At 51.8% G+C, this 22,155-nt stretch overlaps 1 protein-coding gene and 1 long non-coding RNA gene across 3 annotated transcripts in view; one reads left to right on the top strand and one right to left on the bottom strand.

The window, feature by feature from the left end:
• The window catches only part of Itga3 (integrin subunit alpha 3), a 32,076-nt gene extending 24,584 nt beyond the window's left edge, over positions 1-7,492 (bottom strand). Inside the window, exon 1 of the mRNA XM_032912117.1 lies at positions 7,052-7,492. Coding sequence (XP_032768008.1) covers positions 7,052-7,257 — 206 coding nt within the window. The 5' untranslated portion in view covers positions 7,258-7,492. The remainder of the gene's footprint in view (positions 1-7,051) is intronic.
• LOC116908765 lies at positions 69-12,026 on the top strand. 2 transcript variants are annotated; one of them, XR_004389024.1, is made up of 2 exons: positions 69-324; positions 11,012-12,026. It is a non-coding gene; the product is annotated as an uncharacterized LOC116908765 (long non-coding RNA). The 2 variants fall into 2 exon arrangements; XR_004389023.1 differs by lacking the exon at positions 69-324 and adding an exon at positions 7,689-8,111.
• Positions 12,027-22,155: the final 10,129 nt, after the last annotated feature.

The following is a 22,155-nucleotide window of genomic DNA, read 5'->3' as shown; positions in this document are numbered from 1 at the left end:
CAGGGCACCAGAGACAAGGGTACAATATGTACAAGGGCCAGGAAGCATAAGCAAGCCAGTGATTCAGGCACCAGCCCTCTGGACAACCAGAACCCAGGAAGAATATTGGGGGAGGCATACAAGCCAGGACAAAGGCCTTAGATGAACCACAGAGGGACACCAGGCAAGGCAGCGACAAGATCAGATCTGTTTGTTTTTCTTTATTTCATTCTCTTTTTGAGACAGGATCTCACGTAGTCCAGGCTAGAATACTCCCTATCCAACCAGAGATGACCTCGGACTTCTGATCCTCCTGTGTCCACCCTTTGAATGTTGGATTTTCAGGTATGTACCGCCATGCCCAGTTTTGCGTGGCGCTAGGAATTTAAGCCAGAGCTTCCCGAATAAGCACTAGATAAACATTCTTCCAGATGAGGTACATTCCCAGCCCCAGATATGAGTTTTTGAAGGACTCCTTTGACCTCAGAAGTAAAGGGAGTTGTGAAGGAATGGCATTTATGGGTTGGAGTGCTAGGGGCATGGGAGAAGGCAGAAGAGAGAAGCTGTGTAGAAACATATAGGTTGTTGGAAGCCTGCACCTCTCTTCTTGAAACTATCAAGCACGTAGCTCTGGGAGGTGCAGATTTCCAGGTGTGATGAGTGATGCCTCCACTTGCCGCACCCCTACCTCGAGACAAGCTCACCGGTATGGGGTGGGACTGGATACCAGTGTGGCCCAAGAACAGAGTTCCAGTGGTGGGAGTGGACAAGAGCTATCTGTCACTTTGTCCTCAGAATCCATCTTTAGGGACGCCAAGAAATTCCCACAAGGGGGCTAGGACCCTGGCTAGCCACACGGAAAGGGTGACTTAGGCAGGGCAGACAGGGTATCGGTCCTGAAATCCTCTCAGACAATCCCTGGGTATTTATAAAAGAAAATCTCCAACTACCGCAGGCTATATGCATAGTAGCTGGGGCAGTCCAGCTTTAGAACCAAGTTTTTTTCTTGTATCTTCTCCCTTTCAATATTCTTCTTAGAATGTGGCCTCTGCCACCTTCCCACAAACTCACTTCCTGGGTAGCAGTAATTCCCAGGTGCCCCCCTGTTTAGCCCAGCAACACTGGCTGGAGCCTCCCAGGCTCCAGGCCTCAGGCCAGTCTGGAAGTGCTGAGCAATGGCTGTGCCTACAGCCCTGCTTTGAACCTGGGAGTGAGGGCTGCAGGGAGTAGGCAGGGCAGAGCCCAGGCATGCTGGGGCTTGGGGTACCTCCACCTACAAGGAGTCAGGAATGCATTGCCTGGAGGTACTAGGAAGTGGGTGGACCGGACCTGTATCTCACATAGGCAGCTCAGACATCACTGTCAGTGGTTGCTCTTCCTCAGGGCAGGGACAAAGCTTCCTCAAACAGAGTAGTGTTCTGATCACCATAGGGAGGGGTAAGGAGAGAGGTATAACAGCCAGACCATTAGCCAACTTCTGTTAAAGCTAGGGAGGGTATCTGCCTGACCACCCTGGCTCGACACAGGGCACACCCACCCCCTGGCATAATTGACAAAGGAAAGAAGAAAGGGCCTATGGGAAAGCAACGCCTCAGTCTGAGCGAGGGCCCTGCTTCTAAGTGATCTCTTTTCCCTGTGAGACTTATCTATGAAATGGGAGCCCCAGACGAACTTCCTATTCCAGGGTTTGGTGGGGAACGGATAGGTTCCTGCAAAAGGGCTCTCTGACTAAGAAGCCAAGGTGTGCATGAGCTCTGTGACTCTGGCTTCTTGTACCAGCGCTGGCTGGAGCTTGACTCCAGACTCTCCAGGGACCCAGGAATTCCAATACTGTGGGTTAGGGAACCTGACACACAGAGAAAAGGACAGACTACTTCTTTGTTTAGAAGGAATGAGGGCTGAACAGAAGTAGGACTTCCACATCCTGAGGATAGCAGGCTGTCAGTGGAGGAGGGGAGGGATATAGGTCTGAAAGAAACTCAGTTGGCTGGAGCTGGGGTCTCCTACAAAGCTTAAAGAGCCTGTAGGCCTCAGTGGATGAAGCCTGTCCAGCCTAACTTGTCTAGGGGAGGTGTCTGAGGAGCAAGGTCTCCATGCCTCTCAGGTCTGTCTCTGCTAGGAGGGAACTGAGAGCAGACCTGAGGTATGGAACAGGCAGCGCCAAGCACCGTGGCTGGATTAGAGTAAGACTCTATACAATCTTCGAATTCCTGTTCTTGTGTGGTGCCAGCCTTGTGCCCACGGGAGACCGGGGAGGGGCCGATTCCCTAATCCCTAGGCTCCTCCCTCCCGAGATTCCAACGGGAGCTCCCCCACACCCTTGGGAGTATTTTTAGCTCCTACTTGGCCCACTCAGAGGCCCTTTAAGGCCCTCTGGCTCCCAGCCCAGGATGCAGTGGTCTACAGCCAGAGGCCTGCACACAGATGAAGGATGGGGGTTCGGAGGCTAGGGTTCACATTCTCCCTGCCAAAGCCAGGTATGTGTAAGGTCAAGGTTAGGGGCTCCCTAGACAGGAGCAAACCTATGTAGTGCGTAAATTGAAACGTAAAGTGCTATGGACTGCTATTTGGGTCCAGATCAAAACAACAACAACAACAACAACAACAACAACAACAAAATTTGAAAACAGACTTCCCCCAGACCACCACTGAACCCACCTCCCAGCCACAGTCAGAGGGGGCAAAGGTAAGTGGCCTAGAAAGAGCTCTCAGGAGATAGGACCTCCTTCTGGAGTCAAGCTGGGCCAGGGGGAGTGGTGAGCACACCAGGAAGAGATGGATAGGTGAAATGGAAGACCAAGAGCTATCACCAGCCGCCTCTTCACCCTTTCATCTGGCTCCAACTAGAAAGCCCCTCCTGGCCTCAGGGGAGCCCCTGAGCTCCAAGAGCAAGGAGTGGAGCTCTTCTCAATGCCCAGGCCTCTATACCTCCACTCCTCCGGAGCAGTTCAAAACTAATAGAATAACTGCACAGAAAACGCCATTATCTGAGAAGGCTGGTGAACGGGACCCAAGAGAGCTCAGGGCACCAGGCTGGCTCACCCCGAAGAGGAAGAGGCCCTCGGGATTCAGGGAGTGGGGTGGTGCTCAAAGGAAGTCTATCCGATTCAACCTCCTCTTAGGGAGGAGTGGGGTGGCACCTATGGGGAGATCTGGGGGAGCCCCCAGGGACTTCTGTGGGGTCCTGGTTACTGTTCGCCTCGGACACAGGCGTGGGAGTAGGAGGGAAGGTGAAGGGTGCTCCACGTGAGTAGGAGGGAAGTCAGTTCTTGGATGCCAGTTCTATGCCAGGCTGCCTGATTTAGCCACCTCCCCAGAGGCTCTCCTATGGCGGCTGAAACTGCTGCTCTCCCCCTCCTCATGCTGCCCACCCAGCCCCCTCTCCCCTGGTGACTCAGCCCTAGAACTAGAACTATGAGCTGGAGGGAGAAGAGAATGAGAAAGATGAAAAATAGAATGTCTTGGCAGGACCTTAGGGGAAAAAGGATAAAGCGGATTTTTTCATTTCTCCCCTCCCTGGGTTTTCAGTAGGTATTGCATATTTGACTCTTTGAATCGTCTAACCTCGGTCTCTTTACTGCAATGGACAGGGTCTTACTATATAGTCTGGGCTATCATCAAGCTACCAACCCTCCTGCCTTCCTCTCTTGAGTTGTGGTGTACCCCACTGGATGCCAAGCCCTCTTTGCTGCTGCTTCTTCTGGAAGATCAGTCCTCCTCTCCCACCCTCCCATCTTAAAGTCCTTTGGTCTAGAATGGCCACTGTGAGAAAGCCAGCAGATAAGGATAAGCCACATTCAGGCCTTGTGCCCACAGCCACAGCTGCCGTGCCATTTCTACTGGCACGAGCCATAGAGGCTGCCAGGAACCCGCCCTGCCCAGGGAGCAGGTTTCAAGAGAGCACAGCAGGTGAGCCGGGCTCCTGCCTACCTCAGGCATGACCTCATTTCCAGGAGCCGCTCCCTCCCAGGTTTCCCAGACACCCTCACTTCCAATAGTGAAAGGGAGGGGAGCCCAAAGGCATCTCCAGACCCAGCCAATGGGGTCAGGCCAGAGCAAGAGGGAATAACAGAGCAGGTGCATGAAGGGTCATTTAGCACCCCCCAAATGAGCAGCTCTTTTCCCTCTAAGGGGGAGGAGGGTTATGTAACAATAGTGACCCAGACAGGATGGCACAAGGTTTTAACCATAGCTTGGGAAGTAGAAGAAGGCAGGTAGATCCCTTTGAGTTCGAGGGCAGCATGGTCTACAAATCGAGTTCAAGGATAGCCAGAACTAAATAAGAGATCATGTCTCAGACAGACAGACTGACTGACTGACTGACTGACTGGCAGATCTGAAGTGAATGCTCTATCCATTTCGGGGAGGGATGCTTTTTGCCTTTTGTTTTTGTTTTGGAAGATAACTTTGGCTTTTGTTTTTTGTTGTTTTGTTTTCAAGATAGGATTTCTCCATGTAGCCCTGGTTGTCCTGGAACTCACTCTGTAGAACAGGCTGACCTCAAAGTCACAGAGATCCTCCTACCTCCGGAGCACTGGGGTTAACGTCATACACTACTACCACCTGGCTGCCCCAGAATCTTACTATCAGATAGATACTGAGTTCTGCAAACCTGGGTCATGGGTGGGGTACCCCAGGATAGAGATAAAGAGTCTATCTGGGACTTTTAATCACTTCTGGACCAAACTCTTTGAGAACATAGAAGCTATGCTTTCTCCTCCCTGATCTCCCAGGGACTATGCACAAGCCCATGATTGTGCAAATAGGGCTCTCTGAAAGCTGGCAGACCCCAGAGGACCGGAGCCACCCACCGCAATCTTCCAAGGAGCCTTCGAGGCTGACAGAATCTGAAGCTGCAGTTTGACGTATTGGTTCCCTCGAACACGGGCAGCTGTTCACATCTGGCCACACAGCTGGCTACAGTGAATCCCAGCTGCTTCCTTCCCAAAAGGACGGAGAGCTGAACTCAGTAAGATGAAGACAGAACCAAGACACAGAAGCAGCTCTGGGCAAAGACAGAGAAGACCCATCTGGCCAGAACCACCTGCTCTCGGAGGTCCGTGAGTTTCGGCCTTCTCTGCAGCTGCCTGGAGAGGAAAACAGAAGCCTTTCCCGTGGCCAACTTGGGGAGGACCTGTAGGTTCAAGAAGTACACCTCCGCCCAGTCTCAGCCCCAGAGCCTACTGGTGTCCACTGGGGGACTGGACACACCAGGACCATTCTAGACACACCGTCACACTAACGTATTTCTAACTCTAAGAAGGTGTGTTCTCCAGGACCGGGGAAACTAAGGCCCAGGAGTTAGAGCCAGAGGCAAGACACGGCAGTGGTACTGGAACACTCAGCTTCTCTCTCTGCAAAGCCAAGGTGCCTCTCAGAGGCCAGCAGAGATAAGAGAGCGCATACAGACCCAGGTACAACCGCATCCAGGGGGAAAGTGGCCCCTGAGAGGGCCATATCGCCCTCAAGGTCACAGAGCAGAGGGAGAGGGGTTGCAGAATTTCTTCTACTGTGTCAGTTCCCACCATGCACATTCAACATCAGACCATCTGAAAACTCTGTACTGGGCTAGGGGAGGCAACCAACGGCCTTGCTGTAGCCACTATCTATTACCAGAGGGCCTCAGAAAGGTAGAAGGTTAAATCTGCCTGGCCAGGGCAGGAAGGGTGTGGTTGATCCACCTTCTTCTTCGGCAGGGGCCAGGTAGGGTAGAGACTAAGTCCAGGTGGCCAGTACGGACAGGGGCTGGGCCAGCAGGGCAGAGGCAAAGACTGAAGTGGAGTTGGACTTTGAACATTCCAAACTTCCTCAAGTTTCTACAGGCTCCAGCCAGACTAGGAAGAGGTTTCGATATTTTTACCTTGACGGTGTCTTCTGATTTAGTAACTGTCAGAGGCCAGGTAGGGGTAAACGCCTTGCCAGGCCACCCAGCTCAAAAAGGTAGGAGGGTCTTATATGATCATCACTGGCCCTCCCGAGGTCGTTTTGCCTCCTCTGATCACCCTCTTCCCTCAGCAAGCCTACCTCAGCACACAGAACCCATGCAGAGAAACCTCAGACACCTGGACATGACCGGTTGGGCATGAGTGTGCCTAGGGAGGGGCAGGTGACTGGATGCAATCTCCTCCCCTCCTCCACTCTGCCCGGCTCTCCGAGCTTCTTGCAGCTGTTGCAAGGAAGAGCAGAAGAAAAGATGGGGTTGGGGATTTAGCCCAGTGGTAGAGCGCTTGCCTAGGAAGCGCAAGGCCCTGGGTTCGGTCCCCAGCTCCGAAAAAAAGAACCAAAAAAAAAAAAAAAAAAAAAAGAAAAGAAAAGAGAAAACACCATTTCCCTCTTCAAACCAAAACAAACACACTCGGGGCTGCTGATTCAACATGAATCCGTGGAATGCAGGGAGATGACTGGTGGGAGGACCCCACCGCTTCCGGTGGGCTCTGGCCTCGGAGGCTTAAGACAGCGCCTCCTCTGTCTTCTACTGTCCGTCCCTCTAGGGGTCAGAGGGAGCCTCTGGACAGCTCCGAACGCCCAGCCTCTTCATCACCTCATTCTGCAATGCCAAGCCCTTGAGAAGTGTGGTCCAGCCTGGTTCTGCAGAGGGCGTGGCTGCTCTGGCCACAGACTAAATGAGAGGGCTAATAGGGGCTTGAACGCATACATTCTCGGGTTCTCTACGGGAGGAGGGGAAGAGAGATGTAATAGGTGTTTAATGTACAACGTTCTCCCAGCCCAGGAAAGAAGCTAATGTTAAGTACTGGATTCTCAGGGTGCTGGGTAACAAAGACCCTACTTCCGAAGATGTCTGAAGCGTGGAGCGGCCGCGTCTAGACAGGTTCTGGCCAGGTCAGCACTTGCCATGATTACTCCCCCCGCCCCCCATCCTCCACTTGCCGCCAAGCCCCACAATCGGAGGGCTGCCGTCGTACCCGCCCTCTTAATCCTGGCTCACAAGGAAAGGCCAGCAACAGCAGGCCTGGAAATCGGCGGGCCCAGGACTCCATTTCAGCTTAGGTCAGGTATCCACGCACATACCCTTCTCTCTGCACCCCACCTCACCGCCTCAAGGCTCACTTACAGGTAGCGCTGCTGTCGCTCAGTCTGCCGATGGAGGGCGACGGAGTAGCCGAAGAGGCTACCAGGGTTCACCGCCTCCTTCACCACCAGGAATTTGGTGTCCAGGTTGAAAGCGAAGGCGACCCGGCCACTAGCCGCCACCATCAAGGCCAGGGCGCGGAGCATCCAGCCAGGGTCGCGGGGCACGCGGCGCGGGCCAGGGCCCATGGCTGCGGGCCGGGCTGAACCGAGCCCGGCGAAATCGCTAGAGGGCTCAGCACCGGGAAGTGATGAACGGTTCACCTGCTCCAGGCGCCGCCAGAGGACACCCGAGCCCGCAGAGCCGCTGCGCCGGGACTCCGGCAATTTTTTTTGCCCTGGTCCGGGTCAGTCTCACGTCTGCTCCGGGTTGGTGCTTCTCCAGTCTTTTTTCCAGATCCGTGTATCAACTCTCCCGTTGGTCCGATGGACCGGTCACCACTCCGGGCTCTGGGCACCCTGCACCCTAGATGGTCCGGGCCGCGCCCCCTTGGAGGTGTTAGCTCTTTAGATCTCGGCTAGGTGGAGGATCTAGAAAGGCAAGTCCGCGATCGCTAGGAAGGCAGGAGGGAGGGATCCTCCCCGGCGCGCGCCCCGCCTCCCCACCGCCCAGCCCCGCACCTCCCCACCTTGCGCGCCCAGCCCGGGCTCCGCTTTCCTTCCGGGGAAAGAGAAAAGGTCCCCGCTCGGCCGCCGCCTCTTAAAGGGGCAGCGCCGCCCCTCCCTCTCCATCATTCCTATCGCGACTCCGCCCTCTCTCTCAGACACCTGTCGGGAACCCTTAAAGCCTGGATTTCCCCCGTCTAGCAGCAAGCTTCTTCCTAGGAGCGTGGCCTTCGGCACAAGACAGATTGGACGGGCGGGGCCAGAGGTGGGATTTGCCTGGCGCTCCGCAGAGGCTGCAACTAGAAAGGCCGTTCTAGGCACCGCCAGCACCGCTGTCCCGGCTGGGCATACCAGGCATTGGCTCTTCGGGGGGAATGATCGTCTGTGTTCGGCTGCCTGGAATGCGGACCTCCCCAGCACTGCGAGTCGCTAAAGAGGTGACTGTGGGTCTCCGGACTAAACTTCTTCGTACTAAGTGACCTCAATGTTATGTCATTGTATGAAGGAGCATTTCTCCTGTCCACCCGCCTCCTCTTCATCCTGATCCCAGCTGGAAGCGGCTCCTCCGCAGAGCCAGACAGATATTTAGCGGTGCTGATGACAGCCCATCAGCAATTGTAATTAGCAAAGGGCAACCTTTGTCTCTAAAAGCAGTGAATGGGATCTCAACTCTCACGGTTGTGATACCAGGTGAAGGGGTGGAGACAGGCGGGGTAGGCTCAAAGATCTCACTATCAGGGAAAGAAACTGAAAGGGAACTCAACGAGATCATTACGGAATTTTTTTTTCTTAGTCAGATTTCCTCTAATGCAGAACAAAGACTCATTTTCCCTGAGCACCTTTTTCTGTGTTTTTATAATTAAGCAAGAACAGCACATGCAGCAGACACTATACTAACTGCTTTACAAATACAACTTTTCCAAGCTAATATACATATATACAAGTCTCTATTCACACACACACAGACACACACACACACACACACACACACACACAATCACCAGTCATATACATACAGTAAGGAAAAGAGAAAGCTGAAAATAGGGCAAAAATGGACCCATCCAATGGGATTCTTCTCTGGTGTTTGAGAAGCCAGTGCGATCTGGGTCTGATTCCCTATCTATACAGAGGACCTTAGAAGGTAAGATCGTTTCCACACGGAGGATCTTATCCCTTGCATTCGAAGGTGCAGCCCTTAGAGACCTTGCTGTCCTTTAGCCAATGACAATTATGGGCAGTTTGTCCTTGCCACCACTATGTAAATCCACGGCTGTACCTGTCAATCTATTTACATATGGGAGCAGGGCTGTCCCTACATCAGATGCAGCCTTGAAGGGGCCAGGGGGAGCAGCTCTTCCGGCATAAAGTAAGTTTAAAATCTTTGCAGCCCCATGCGGCCACATTGGTGCAGGAGCAGCCCAGATGAGTCCAGAGTTAAAAGGATGGGGAAGCAGAGGTGAATGGCCGGAAGACATACTCTACAGTTATCAAATCCTTACCTCACACCAGTCATCGAGGTGTTAACTCTCCTCTAAGATGAGAACACCAAGGCTCAGGGAAGTTAGGGATTCTAATAGCACAGTATCTAATCCCAGAACCCTTCTTAACCACTATGCTAATGACTAACACTTAGGACAAATCAAATTTTGTTGAGACTTGAGGTGACAGAACCTCCCCTTCGGGAGTGTCCTCGGCCATTACTTACTACTTCCCTTCTGGCAAAGTGGGTTCTAACTAGATGCCCCACCTAAATGGTGAAAATGGGAACTGCAGAACAATCTACAGCTTTGCAGATACCAGAAGATCTGATGTCCTTTGTAAACCTGTTCCCTTGTCTTTGCAGTAGGAACTACGCATATTCACGACTGGGCTGTTTAGCCCCTGATAAGAATCTGTTTTAGGAACATACAGGAACCAGTCCCAGGAGATAAAGTGAATTGCAATGTTCTGGGCCGGGAGTGGGGGACAAATACACCAAAAATCCCAGAGATATAAGCCATAGATCACTCACTCAGCATATAGAACATGCTTCAAGTCTGTATGTGGAAATCAGGACAACCTCCTGGGGATAGGTAGTTCTTCCTTCCACTTTTACAGGAGTTCTGAGGTCAAACTCAGGTCATCAGCCTCTGCCAGCCTGGTATGACTTCTGCCATGTAGCTCAGGCTAGCCTCAGAGTATTGGCTTTTGAGCGGCGAGCAACCTTAACCGTTAGGAGCATGACATCAGGATTGGAGCCTGGGGAGTGACCTCAGGAGCCTGGCTTCGCGGCTTATAAATCATTTAATGTGCAGTTCACTTCATCTTTCTAGGCTCCCTCTGAAAGTCAGGACCATCGGCCTTGTTTGCCTCACGAGGGAGCAACACTTCAGGAGTTATACCTGGATATCCAAAGTCACACTGCTCGTGGAAAGAGAGTAAGGCAGAGCAGGGACTGGAGACACTGACCACAGCTATGTCCTTAAGAGACGAATAGGCAGATGTTGTTCAGACAGACATACCTAAACAAGAGCAGCTGAGATAATAGTTTTCTCTGTGGCGTTTGGGAGCAGACACTTGTCCCTGGCTGCCCTTGGAATAGTATTAGTCTGAGCTATGACTTCCGGGGCCATTCAGTCTCTCTCATGGTTTGAATTGTGGGCTAGAGCTACCAAAGACATCTGGGGTCAAGGGACAGGAAGCTAGATGGAAGTTGAGCCGTTGCATTGGCTCTGGATAGCTCCCTTGGTTCTTGGCTATTTTCCTGGAGGAGTATTGATAGCCAGAGCCAGGAGGGCCAGGGTGGACACTTGGTATAGGCAAGGGTCCTGCCCGAAATAGCTTTGAGTCATGTGATGCTGACAGATGGGCTCCATGCCAGGCCTTATCTAGTAAACCATCCCAAACAGGAAGGACCAGCATGTCCGATCTGGGGACCAGGAGCAGGAAAGGGATGAGGGATGGCATTTCCAGTCTATAGGAGTGTCCAGAGGGAATGTGGGAGCAGGAGCTGGGAGAGCGGTAGAAGACAGACCCAGCCGAGGAATGTGGGAAGTGTCAGGCAGACCTCTGGGGGGTAGACTGGAGTGGAGAGAGACATGAGCTGCCTGGGTCTAGGCTGGAGATCTGGAGAGAGGACTCTCAGTTCTGTGCATGCCGTAGGGCTGAAACTCACTGTCCCTGCACATTTTATCTCAAGGGCCTCATCTCATCTCTCCAGTTGCCTCTACCGTGTCAGCTCTTCCTCATGGAGAATGGATCAGCCTAGAACAGGATGTGTGTAAAATGAAGGGCCTAGGCTCAGCTTTTGATGTGTTCATGCAGCCTTTAAGCCCCTCCCTGTTTTTGTTCCTGATAGCTCACACCTGGACAAGCCCACACGAACAGATGGGACTCTCTTCATTGTCTGAGGGAAGGAAGAGTCCCAGAGCCCCTTCCTGGGTGAACCCTCACCACCACCCCCAACCACAGTGAAAATCTACGGTACCCTCCTTCCTGCCTCTCAAGCCATTTGGGAGCTGCTGACCTCAGAGGCTGACATTATGTAAACAACTGAACCTTTCACGCTCTCTCCGTTCATGAGTGATGCCGTCCGTCTTGACGCCCGTCTTGACGTTTCAATGAAACCTTCCATGAAATCCCTTCAGCTTTTGCAAGGTGACTGCAACAATATGCAAGCTGTGTGTGTTCTGTGTATGAGTCAGGGAGGCTGCTGGGAGAAGGAAAAGGAGCTCAAAGGAGAAACAGGCCTGGGAGACCTCAAAAGAAGAAATGTAGATGTTGGCCTAACTTGGGGTAAAGTTTTCCCAGCTGGAATAGTGACAATGTCAATATTCTCAGAAGGCGGCTTCCGTTCCTCTTGGAGCACTTGCTGTGTTCACACCAGCGTGACTGACTACACAGCCTCAGTCAGCTGCTGCAGGGACTACAGGCCACATAGTGGCCTGCTACTAGGGTTGAGCACTGACTAATCTGTCTTCTTACCTGAGCAAAGGCACCTTCCTACTCCAGGCCTTGGGATCCCATCCGGTAAGCAAAGGCTAGATAAAACGCCTTCTTAGTACTCTCCATCAGCGTCCAGTGTGTCTGGAGGCTCCTCAGAGCTGTAGAACTAAATGGACCAGCTCCGCTACTGAACCTAAACTCAGCTCATTCCCTGACTCAGATTGAAGATACAAATTACTTGGGAGGCAGAAAGGGAGTAGAGAGGGAGGGAGGAGTGGCATAGTCTGAATAAGTTTATCAGATTTCCTTTTCTACTGACCCAGATTCGGCCCTCTCTACCTCAAGCCTCAAGGCAAAATCCCTCTCTGTAGCAGCTTAGACCTGAGTCCCCCACTTGGACTAACAAAGGTGAAGATTTCTGCTAGAAAGCCAGGGCTTCCTCTGTTTTTTTTGTTTTGTTTTTTGTTTTTTGTTTTTTGTTTCGAGCCTAGCGTTTAATAGCCGAGCCATCTTTCCAGCCCCCGCAAAGCATTCTGGGAACTCAGTATTAAGCAGGCTAAACTGACCAGTGCCTATGTTATAAGGATGATGTCTGTGAGGCAAGAGAAGCTATTAGAAACAGCACATTTGTTGTATGTGGTAAGAGTAAAGAAAAACGAGAGAGAGAGAGAGAGAGAGAGAGAGAGAGAGAGAGAGAGAGAGAACGAGAACACACCAGTTACAGCATGAGGTTGATGTGGCCAACAGACCTAGAGGAGCCAGTATGCAACAGTGGAGACAATGGAATGTAATGGTATACACCTGTACTCCTAGCACTGGGAGGTAGGAAGAGTGACAGATTGAGGCTAGCCTGGTCTAACTGGTAAGTTTTAGGCCAGCCTGGGCTACATCGGGGAGACCCTGTCTCAAGAAGAAGAAAATGATAGAGGAAGATGTAAAACTGACTGAATAGGAACAGGGGTGGGGGAAGAGGGAGGGCGAAGAGTGCGCGAATGGACGTCAGGCACAGGAAGTAGGAGAGCTAACCAGCAAGGGGGCTCAGCATTATTGCCCAGTGGCTCACGAGGGCCTAGTGAGGTACCAGAAACAAAGGACACTCCCCTGACAGCTGGCCACCTCTCCTCTTCCAGCCTCTTTCAGCAGGGTCTCCCCCTACTGCCTAAGGCATAGCCTTGTGTCCACACTGGCTTGTCCCCAAGGTCCCTTTCCTTTCTCGTCTGGCTACTAACTCTAATGGGCCCTGCTCTAAAGTCAGGATGGCCCCGTTGAGGAGAGACCGTTGGGCCCACAGGCTGAGTCCTTCCTGGGTGTGCATGTGGGCAGGTGTGCATGCTTGGGTGCACGCATATGTGTGCGTGTGTGTATTGGGGTGGGAGACTGACTTCCCTTGACTTTTATAGACCAGATTCTATGCTCAAGTCGAAAATCTGCGCAGGTGGGGACTTTATTCACCCACCCCCATTCTCTTTCACTTGGGCTGGAAAAATCCCTATATAATTGTTCATTAGGACACCTCTCTGCAAATATTCTCTGGTATGCTATTATAAATTCACGCCGGTATGCCTGTGTGCCCACATTCCTGAATCTTTTATGTACATGTGGGAAGGGACCCGATACTATGACTTGCCTCTTTATGTGTGGTCTCTTCCTAGAGCCCTGTGACAGGCATCAACCAGTTTTCAGTTGAAGACACCAAGATTGCCAAGGTGCAACAGTTGCAAACCCTCTCTGATAGGACTGGAGCCAGCCACCCCTAGGGCTATCTGACGCTACACACAGGTCCTCTTCTCCACAGGAAGTTCCTCAGGAAGAGGGTATGTGCCGTTTATGTGCCTTTGTGTAGCCTTCTGCCAGGGGCTGACTGGTACAATGGGGAGAGAGTGAGCCCTAGCAAGTGGCTTTGGTGAGGATAATGGTGGCATGGATCCAGCTTGCACAAATGCATACTCCAGGCCTGGGCAATCCACGTGACTAATGCACCTGGTCTTACTCTATGAGAAGCCGAGATCGTCGTGGCTTAGGAGTTACTTAATCTCTTGATGATAATCTCTGTGTTTCTCTGTTACAATTTTGATATGAGGTGTCACCACAGGCTCTGGTGTAAGAGCTGGCCCCCAACTGGAGCTGTCCTTCTGGAAGGTGATAGAAACTTTAGGAGGTGAACTCAGCTGGGGGAAGTAGGTCACAGAATGCATCATCTTGGGCCTATATCCAGCCCTAGCCCCTTCCTGCCTCTCTGTTTCCTGTCTGTGATGAGGTAAGGTGCCTGGCTCTACCACGTGTACCCCAGGATACACAGAATACTGCGATGCTCTTCCTCCTCACAGCCCAGCAGCAATGGAGCCAAACTGACCAGGGACTGAAACCCTTGAGGCTGAACGGACAACCCTTCTTTTACACTGTTTCTCTCAGAGATGTTTGTCACAATAGCAAAACAAAAATTAAATTAAAAAAACAAACAAGCAAACAAAAAGGACCACACCCACACACACTAAAGAAATAGGATTATGCGTACAGGCAGGGATATAGATTACAAAACCACTGGGCGTGGTCAGGCTCTCCTGGATCTCAGTGCTTGGGAAGTGGAGGCCGGAAGGTCGTGAGTTTGAAGCCAGCTGGTGCTACATGGCAAGACCTTGGCTCAACACAGAAAATGGTAGAAGGTGGGTGGTGGGGGTGGGGTGTGTGTGTAGGTAGAGTATAGGGTAGATGCCTGGCTTGTGGTCTCCAGTTCCATCTCGAGCGTGACAAAAACCAACAGCCCCAAAGCGGGAAAACCTATCTCCATGGTTTCTCGTTTATTTTGTCTTGTTTTTGAGACAGGGTTTCACTATGTAGACCAGGCTGGCCTCAGAGATGCGTCCGCCTGCCTTGACCTTCCAAATTTGGGGATTAAAGGTGTGTGCCACTACACCCAACCATTGTGTCTCCTCAACGATTAGGGAAAAGTTGTCCCAGTGGCTCTTCATTTCCTATGTATGTATGTATGTATGTATGTAGTGTGCATGTGACATGTGAGTACCTGCGATCAAACTCAGGTCATCAGGCTTGGAAGCCTTAACCTGCTGACCCCTCGGCTGGCTCACTTTTGAGGCAGAGTCTCCCCGTGTTGCCTGAGCTGTCTTTGAACCCATAATCCTCTTTGCCTCAGCCCCCACAAGTACTGAGATTACAGTCATGTGCTACCATGCCTGGCTCTCCCTGGCTCTTACTATCTGAGGCCCCAAGGGCTGTCAGTCCTGAGTCAGCACCTCACCCAGAGAGCTCCAGCAACCTAGCTGTAACTGCTGAATCTAAGTCCTGATGGGAAGACAGTGAGAAGCAGGAGTTCTTGAGCCCTTGGCATCTCCCAGATCTCTTGCTTCACAGGGGTCCCAGCTGGAAGCCTGGAGCCCACTCCTTCCGCTCAGTGGCACATTGGGACAATGGCTGCACACACACACACACACACACACACACACACACACACACACACACACCGCTGACATCACCTCATGTGTTCTTCACACTTTCACTTCCACTCTCCGGGAATTCCTCCCAGATCCCCAGGGAACCTCTAGCCTCCAGCTTCCTGTCCTTCCCTGCCCTCAGCCCCCAGTCCTCTTAGCTACCTTGTGTCTTTTCAAGGGTCACGGCTTAGAACTCACAGCCTCTGAGTCACCGGTCTGCCCAGCTCTGGAACAGGGACCTTAGTTATCATGACTCTCTCCTACCACTCCAACATGGCTTCAGTCCTTCCATCTCTTGGAAGGCTCCTCTCTCCCTGCAGCTGAAGTTTCTCAGGGGGACAGAGTCCCTGTCAGCTTTGGTCCATGGCTCGGACCCCTTCAGGGTGGTACCCATAATCTGTTGAGCTGGCCCTCAGGTTTCACTCAAACCCCTCCTCTCCTGGGCTCTCCCTCGCTGTCTCCTCCCACCATTCTTCCAGTGCAAGTCACCTTCCCATGACCCCAGTGGGCTACTGTTACCTGCTGGTGACCCCTGCAGAGTTCCCCCAGGGCCCAGCCTCAGACCGCACATCCCTCTCCATCCACAGCCTGCTCATCCCATCCCCCCACTGTCCTAGCATTCCACTCCCAAGAGAATTCCTCAAACAGGACAGGCCTGGCCACCACCATCACATATGGCTTCTCTGCCTGGAATGCCCTGGAGCACTTGGAAAATGTCCACTTGTTTGTTCTTTGAAACTTTTTGTGAGTTTCCACTCTGTGACTCCATCCCGCACAGCCACACATACACAGAACAGCCCAGACACAGATGCACTCCCTGGAAACTTCCAGGCGCTGCACTGACTTCAAGCCTGAGATGGCAGTGTGGTTATTAAGTGTTGGGACTGTGACCTTAAACAAGTCTCTTTCCTCCTTTAGCCCCAGTTTCCTTATTTATTTATTTATTTATTTATGTATTTACTTATTGTATGTATGTGAGTACACTGTAGCTGTCTTCAGACACAGCAAAAGAGGGCATCAGATCCCATGACAGATGGTTCTGAGCCACCATGTGGTTGCTGGGAATTGAACCCAGGGCCTCTGGAAGAGCAGCCTGTGCTCTTAAGCACTGAGCTATCTCTTCAGCTAGCCTCAATTTCCTTACCTATATATTGGGAATAAAGATACTGAACTCGCAGGTTTGTTAAAGCAGCAAACCTAGGCCCCAGTCATTAACACCCTAGGGGCAGCTGTCATATTCCCTGTGATGACGTCTGTATCTCCCAGTCCTGTGACAGCCCCTTGACATTCAGCAGGTCTTCAACTTCCCATATGTCTCTGGCTCAGTGAGCCACACGGTCTTGTAGCCTTTCACCATCAAAAAAAATAAAACTCAAAAAGGAATGGAGCAGCGAGAGGCTCTGTCTCTTTAACATCCACGGCGGCCAGCCCTCCCCCACCCCAAGATCCTGTTGGGACAAACGTTTTGGCTCAGTGGGTTGAAAAGGAAAGTCAGAATTTTGAGGCATGAATTGCTGTGCCCATTGACTCACTTCCTCCTCCGGGCCAACTCTGCATAACCTAGGGCCTGAGTAACACAGGTAGACAAGTCCTCCTCCTCCTCCCCCTCCTCTCATCCTGGGTCACCTGGCAGGAAGGCAGTGGACATCTGTACCACTGACCTGAAAACTTGCAAACTGGTGCAGAGTTGAGAAGGCAGCCATCCTAGGACAGGCTGACTGGCCCCACATGGGTTTGGAGTTGGGAGCCAGTCTCAGCTCGCCCGTCTCGTTCTTGCTCTCTCCTGGTAGAATCACAGAAAAGCTCATCAGTAGGACCCTCTGAGACAGATGAAGGCCAGTCCTTCTGAGGGCTCCTATTAACATGCAGGGAGTCCCACCTGGCAAGGGTAGCCCTCCTTCTCCCTGGCAGGGAGGGGGCAGGATATGACAGCATTGCCAGAGATGAGGGCCCAGGGCACCGATGAGTCAGACCACTGAGAAGGGGGAGAGAGGAAGGACCAGAGCCTGGGAGTGGGTGGAGACAAGGAAAGATTTAGTGGGGCCAGAGGGGGCGGCGGCGGTCCATGGGGACTGAGATGAAGGTCTTACTTCCTGACTCTTTCCCTCTTGTCCATCCCCCGCCCCACCCACTCCAACCCTCAGGTGAGGCTTGGAAGGCATCAAGGCAACGCCCGCCCCCCTCAATAGCAGAACTGTTCTAGGTTACATTCTTGGGGTGCAGCCCAGAGGTAGAGCAGAGCTTCCCGCCAAGCATAAGGGGTTAGAGAGGCAGATGTGGTAGAAGAGATGAGGGGACCGTAAGAGTAAGGTTATGACAGTGAAAATTACAAGCATAGATACTCCTGGGGGCCAGGTTCAGGAAGCTCTAGGTGCTTGTCAAGAGTAGGGCTTCGTCAGCCTAGACCCAAAGGGAACTTAAGCTGGTTCCTCCAGGCAACAAGCTGACAACCTGGAGATTATTCAGAGCATCAGAGAGACCAGGTGTGGGTGGCTGGAGGTAAGAGAGGGTGAGAGGTCGTAGAGCTGTGGATGGCTTTGAGCGGTGTTTGGATGAGGCTGTGTGAGCTGGAGCTGGTACCTAGGCAGATGTGGAGACAGAGTGAGGACTGAGACGGGGCAAAGAGACTGGGTTGCGAGTGTGGGACCAAGAAGGCCTTCTAGATAGAAATCCAAGCTGGTCCTGACCAAGGGGATGGAGACAAGGAGTCCAGAGCCCAGAGGGACCCTGTGGCAGTCTAGATCCACACACCAACAAAAAGCCCTTTCCTTGTGATGCAGAGCAGGCTATGCTGGCCTGGCTTCCACAGGAAGTTCAGCCAACAAAGTCCCCCTGGGGGTGCCAATTCTCCCAGGCCTTAAATGCTGCCCCAAATCTCTCCATCCTGTGTAGCTCTCTAGGTGGCCTGGCTGCAGACCGGCTGCCTCCACTTTATTCATTTAGGGTAATCTTGTTTTCCTGTCCACAAATAACATTCACCAGTATGTAAAGAGGGCCAAGGCCCTGGCCCGATGCCAGCAGGGTGGGGGGATGGGATGCGATGGGTGGGACGGATTTGGGGTGGAGGGGTGTTGGAGGGGAATGACTCTAACCCATCCAGGGCTCCAGTCCCTTCCTTTGCAAAGAATGACAACCATTCCTCATTCTCAGGACTCCAGAGGATTGACTTTGGTCGAACTAGGGAAGTCCCTGGCATCTGGCCCAAGGCCTTCACTTGTCCTCTCTTCTGTTGGAGACTTCTCACCTGGGCTCTGGGAGACCAACCTGTTCCTCCCAACCCCAGATCCGATGACACACAGAACAATCCCTTCCCAGACAACATAGGCTCCTCCACGGGTCACCCCATTGTCCTCCCATGCAGCCGAGGCAGCCAGGTGGCCCCTCTTGCTCACTCTTGCTCCTTGCTTTCTCAAGAGCCCTAGCTTCGCTACTCTCTGCCTCCAAGGCCCCAGTCCTCTCTTGTCTAGTAAAAACACACCATCCCCCAGGCTTCTTGTATGCCCGCCCTACCATGGATTCTACTCTGAGAAGCATTTGCCATATTTGGTCACCTATTAGCATTGGTCATTTTTTTTTATGTTCTCTGTGCCTCACTTTTCCTAAATAAACCATCGAGCCTTAGTTACAGATTCACTGCGGTGTACTTGAAATTGTACGATGCCTTCTTGCACTAAGTAGTCACTTAACAAATGGCATTTTTATTTGAGATGATAACGGTAACAGTAAGAGTGAGGGTGGCTGTGGTGGACTTGCTTCCAAGAGCCAGGATCTCCAGAAAAGCAAACTCAGACCCTCTCCCTAGGCACCGTACCTGGAGCTCTGACCACAAGACTCTACCAGGATTGGAGAGGACAACACGAGTCTTCTCTGCTCCATTGAGAACTATACAATCTGCAGCCCACCCCCCACCCCCACCCCCTCAAGGTTTAAGGAAGCTGATACCAAGAGCTAATGGGCACATAGCCTAGTGTCAGAGGTGCCCCCCAATCACAGAGGGAAAGCTTACCTCAGGGCTCAGATTAAGACTCCAATGTGGTGACAGGGAGTCCTGAAAGGCGTTCTGTAAGACTTTGTAAAGGACAAAAATGTGGATACTTTGTAAAGGACGAAGACAGTGACTGAGAAAGAAGGATGACAGTTTTTAGTGGATGGCTCTTTTCGTCAGCGCTTTGAGGCTTTGACTGTCTATGATCCTTTCCGGTCTACAGAAAGCCTGGGAGGTAAGCCGGGTTGATCTCTTTTCCCAAAAAAACGCCCTGACTGGGCCAGAGAATGCCCAAGTTCAGGAGGTACATTCTCACGGGGGCCTAGGGACTTCTGGGCTTTGAGGTAGGGACCCAAGGGTGGAAGGATTCCAGTTCCAGGCCAGCTGCCCACTCAGACAGGGAGGCTGTGGGCGGGGCGGAAACAGTCACCAGAAGTCAGGGGCACGCGGCAAACAAGGGTGCCAGGAAATGACCCGGACCTGAGCCTTTCCTCTCGGCCCGCCCTGTGCCCCTGGCTGCCTGCCGCCTGCCTCACATTCCCAATGTTCCAGCTAAGGGACTAGAGAAGGCTGGGCTGGAGCCAAGGGATGACCCTACAAGGAGGGGGCGCTCGGGAAAGGGAGGTTCGAGAAGCCCAAGATAGTTCTGCCAGGCTTAGCCCCCGCCCTAGGTCCCTAGAGGAGAGACATAGGGCAAGGTTCCAGGGATCTTGTCCCTTCGGCTTCAGAAGATCCTGCGTTGGGCCTAACACAGGGGACCTACTCAATGAATAGGCATTTCCTACGGGTGCAGCCAGCATGGGGTCAAAAGCATTGGGTAGGGAGTAATTAGACCATATGGCCCTGTGCCACCCGCCTGGTGACCCCGGGTGAGTCTCAGAGGCTTCAAACCAGTAAGCAACTGTCCTAGAACACACCCCACCGCTTGGGTCCCTTCCAGTTCTGACAAAGCGGCCCCGCTATTTTACACACTCCCTAACTTGTTATTTCAGCCAGATACACGGCAACGCTCAGCTCAGTAAATATATTTGGGTACAAGTGAGGTGAGTGGCGTCACGCCGATAAGCAGAGTGGATGGGGGAACAGCATTGTGTTCAGGGCAGCAGCGCTCTCAGGTCACATGGCCTGAGGGCTTGGTAGGCTGGCATTTCCTGGGCATTAGAGTCCCCTGAGTTTTGTAAACATACAAGAGGGAGGGCTGAATGACCGCACAGAAAAGAATGCCGCCGAACCCTTACTGCAAATCTTGCGTGAAAGTCAGCACGAAGAAACAGATCAAAGCCATAAATATGAGGTCTAAACCTATAAAACTCTTAAAACCTGGGAGTGGATCTTTGTCATCTGGGATTTGGTAATAGCCATAGCACAAAAAGTACAAGGAACAAGAGAAAAACTCAACCGAACATCATTAAAACTTAAGATGGAGGTGTAGTGCTGGGACTCTCGCTGTAGACCAGGCTGGCCTTGAACTCAGCGAGATCTATCTGCCTGTTTTAAAACAGGCCAGGTGTGGGGTTGGGGATTTAGCTCAGTGGTAGAGCGCTTGCCTAGCAAGCTCAAGGTCCTGGGTTCGGTCCCCAGCTCCGAAAAAAAGGGGAAAAAAAAAACAAAACAGACCAGGTGTATAGTAGCTCACACTTTTGATTATAACACAGGGGAGACAGAGGCAGGAAGATTTCTGTGAGTTCCAGGCCAGTCAGGAGTACGTGGTAAGACCTTGTCTCTAAACAGTTAAATAAAAGTTAAAAAATAAAACCACAAAAAAAAAAAAAACACAAAAAAAAGAAGCGAAAAAAAAAACACAAAAAAAGGTGTGGGGGATTAGCTCAGTGGTAGAGCACTTGCCTAGCAAGCAAAAGGCCCTGGGTTCAGTCCCCAGCTCTAAAAAAAAAAAAAAAAAGAAAAAGAAAAACCACACAGGACATTTTCCCAGGCTCACTGACAAACGTAACTAATGCCAGCATTTGGAATACTGAGGCAGAAAGAGCTCCGTCTGAAGACCTGCGTGGGCACACAGAAAGACTTTGTTTAAAAAAAAATAAGTAAAACTTAAAGCTTGTGTACATCAAGAAAACATTATCAAGGAAAGAAAATATAAAGGACACTAGAGGAATAAGAATACTCATTTTGCCAGGCGGTGGCACCTGCCTTTGATCCCAGCACTTGGGAAGCAGAGGCAGGCAGATCTCTGTGAGTTGGAGGCCAGCCTGTTCTACAGAGTGAGTTCCAGGACAGCCAGGGTGACACAGAGAGATCCTATCTTGAAAAAAAAAATTATTTTGGGTCTGGAGAGATGGCTCAGAGGTTAAAAATACTGACTGCTCTTCCAGAGGGCCGGTCAACCACATGACAGGTTACAACTGTCTGTCACTCTAGTTTCAGAGGACCTGACACTTTCACACAGACATACATGCAGGCAAAATACCAATGCACATAAAAACACTTTTTTAAATGAAAAATATTTTTTAAATATTTATTTCATGAGTCTTATGGAGATTTGTAGGTAGAATATGTTTTTAGAAAGGAAGAAAAGCAATTCGATAATAAAAATACAAACAGCCTAACTTAAAGTCCCGCAGACTGAGAGCTAGAGAAACGGTACAGTGGTTAGGAATACCCGTACCCCCTGGCAATGGGCAAAGAGACGCCTTGTTGGTTGTGGTGTCAGTCAGGGGCCGAGCAGATGGCAGTCCTTTGCTCATCCTAGCTCGATGCCTGGCTTGGTGGCCAAAGCCGTTTTATGCGTAGGACTCATAAAAATCAAATCAAATCCATGCAGCGCAGCACAGAAAGAGAAAGACAGACAGACAGAGACCTGCAGACTACCATGCCACCCCAGACCTGCCCTCCAGTGTGCCCGTCACCTGCTGGCTGATGTGCCAGCCAGCATGGATGGAAGATGTCACCCAGAGACCACCAGCTGTGTGACCAGTCTGTAGCAGGAGCCACCACAATGTGTGAGCATGTGGGTCAGATGGGAAAGTGAGAGAGAGAAGTGGGGGGGGGTGGAGCGGCTCGAGCATTATGAAGAGAGATAGAACTGGAGATTCGGGGTGGAGAGGGGAAGCCTGTTGTGAATCGCCAGCCCCACCACCTGGGGCCATGGTGAGGTCCAGCTGCTGC

Source organism: Rattus rattus, chromosome 9 (genome assembly GCF_011064425.1).
Source record: "Rattus rattus isolate New Zealand chromosome 9, Rrattus_CSIRO_v1, whole genome shotgun sequence".
NCBI classification, from domain to species: domain Eukaryota; kingdom Metazoa; phylum Chordata; class Mammalia; order Rodentia; family Muridae; genus Rattus; species Rattus rattus.
Note: the sequence above shows the minus strand (reverse complement) of the source record. Positions and strands in the feature narration are given on the sequence as shown.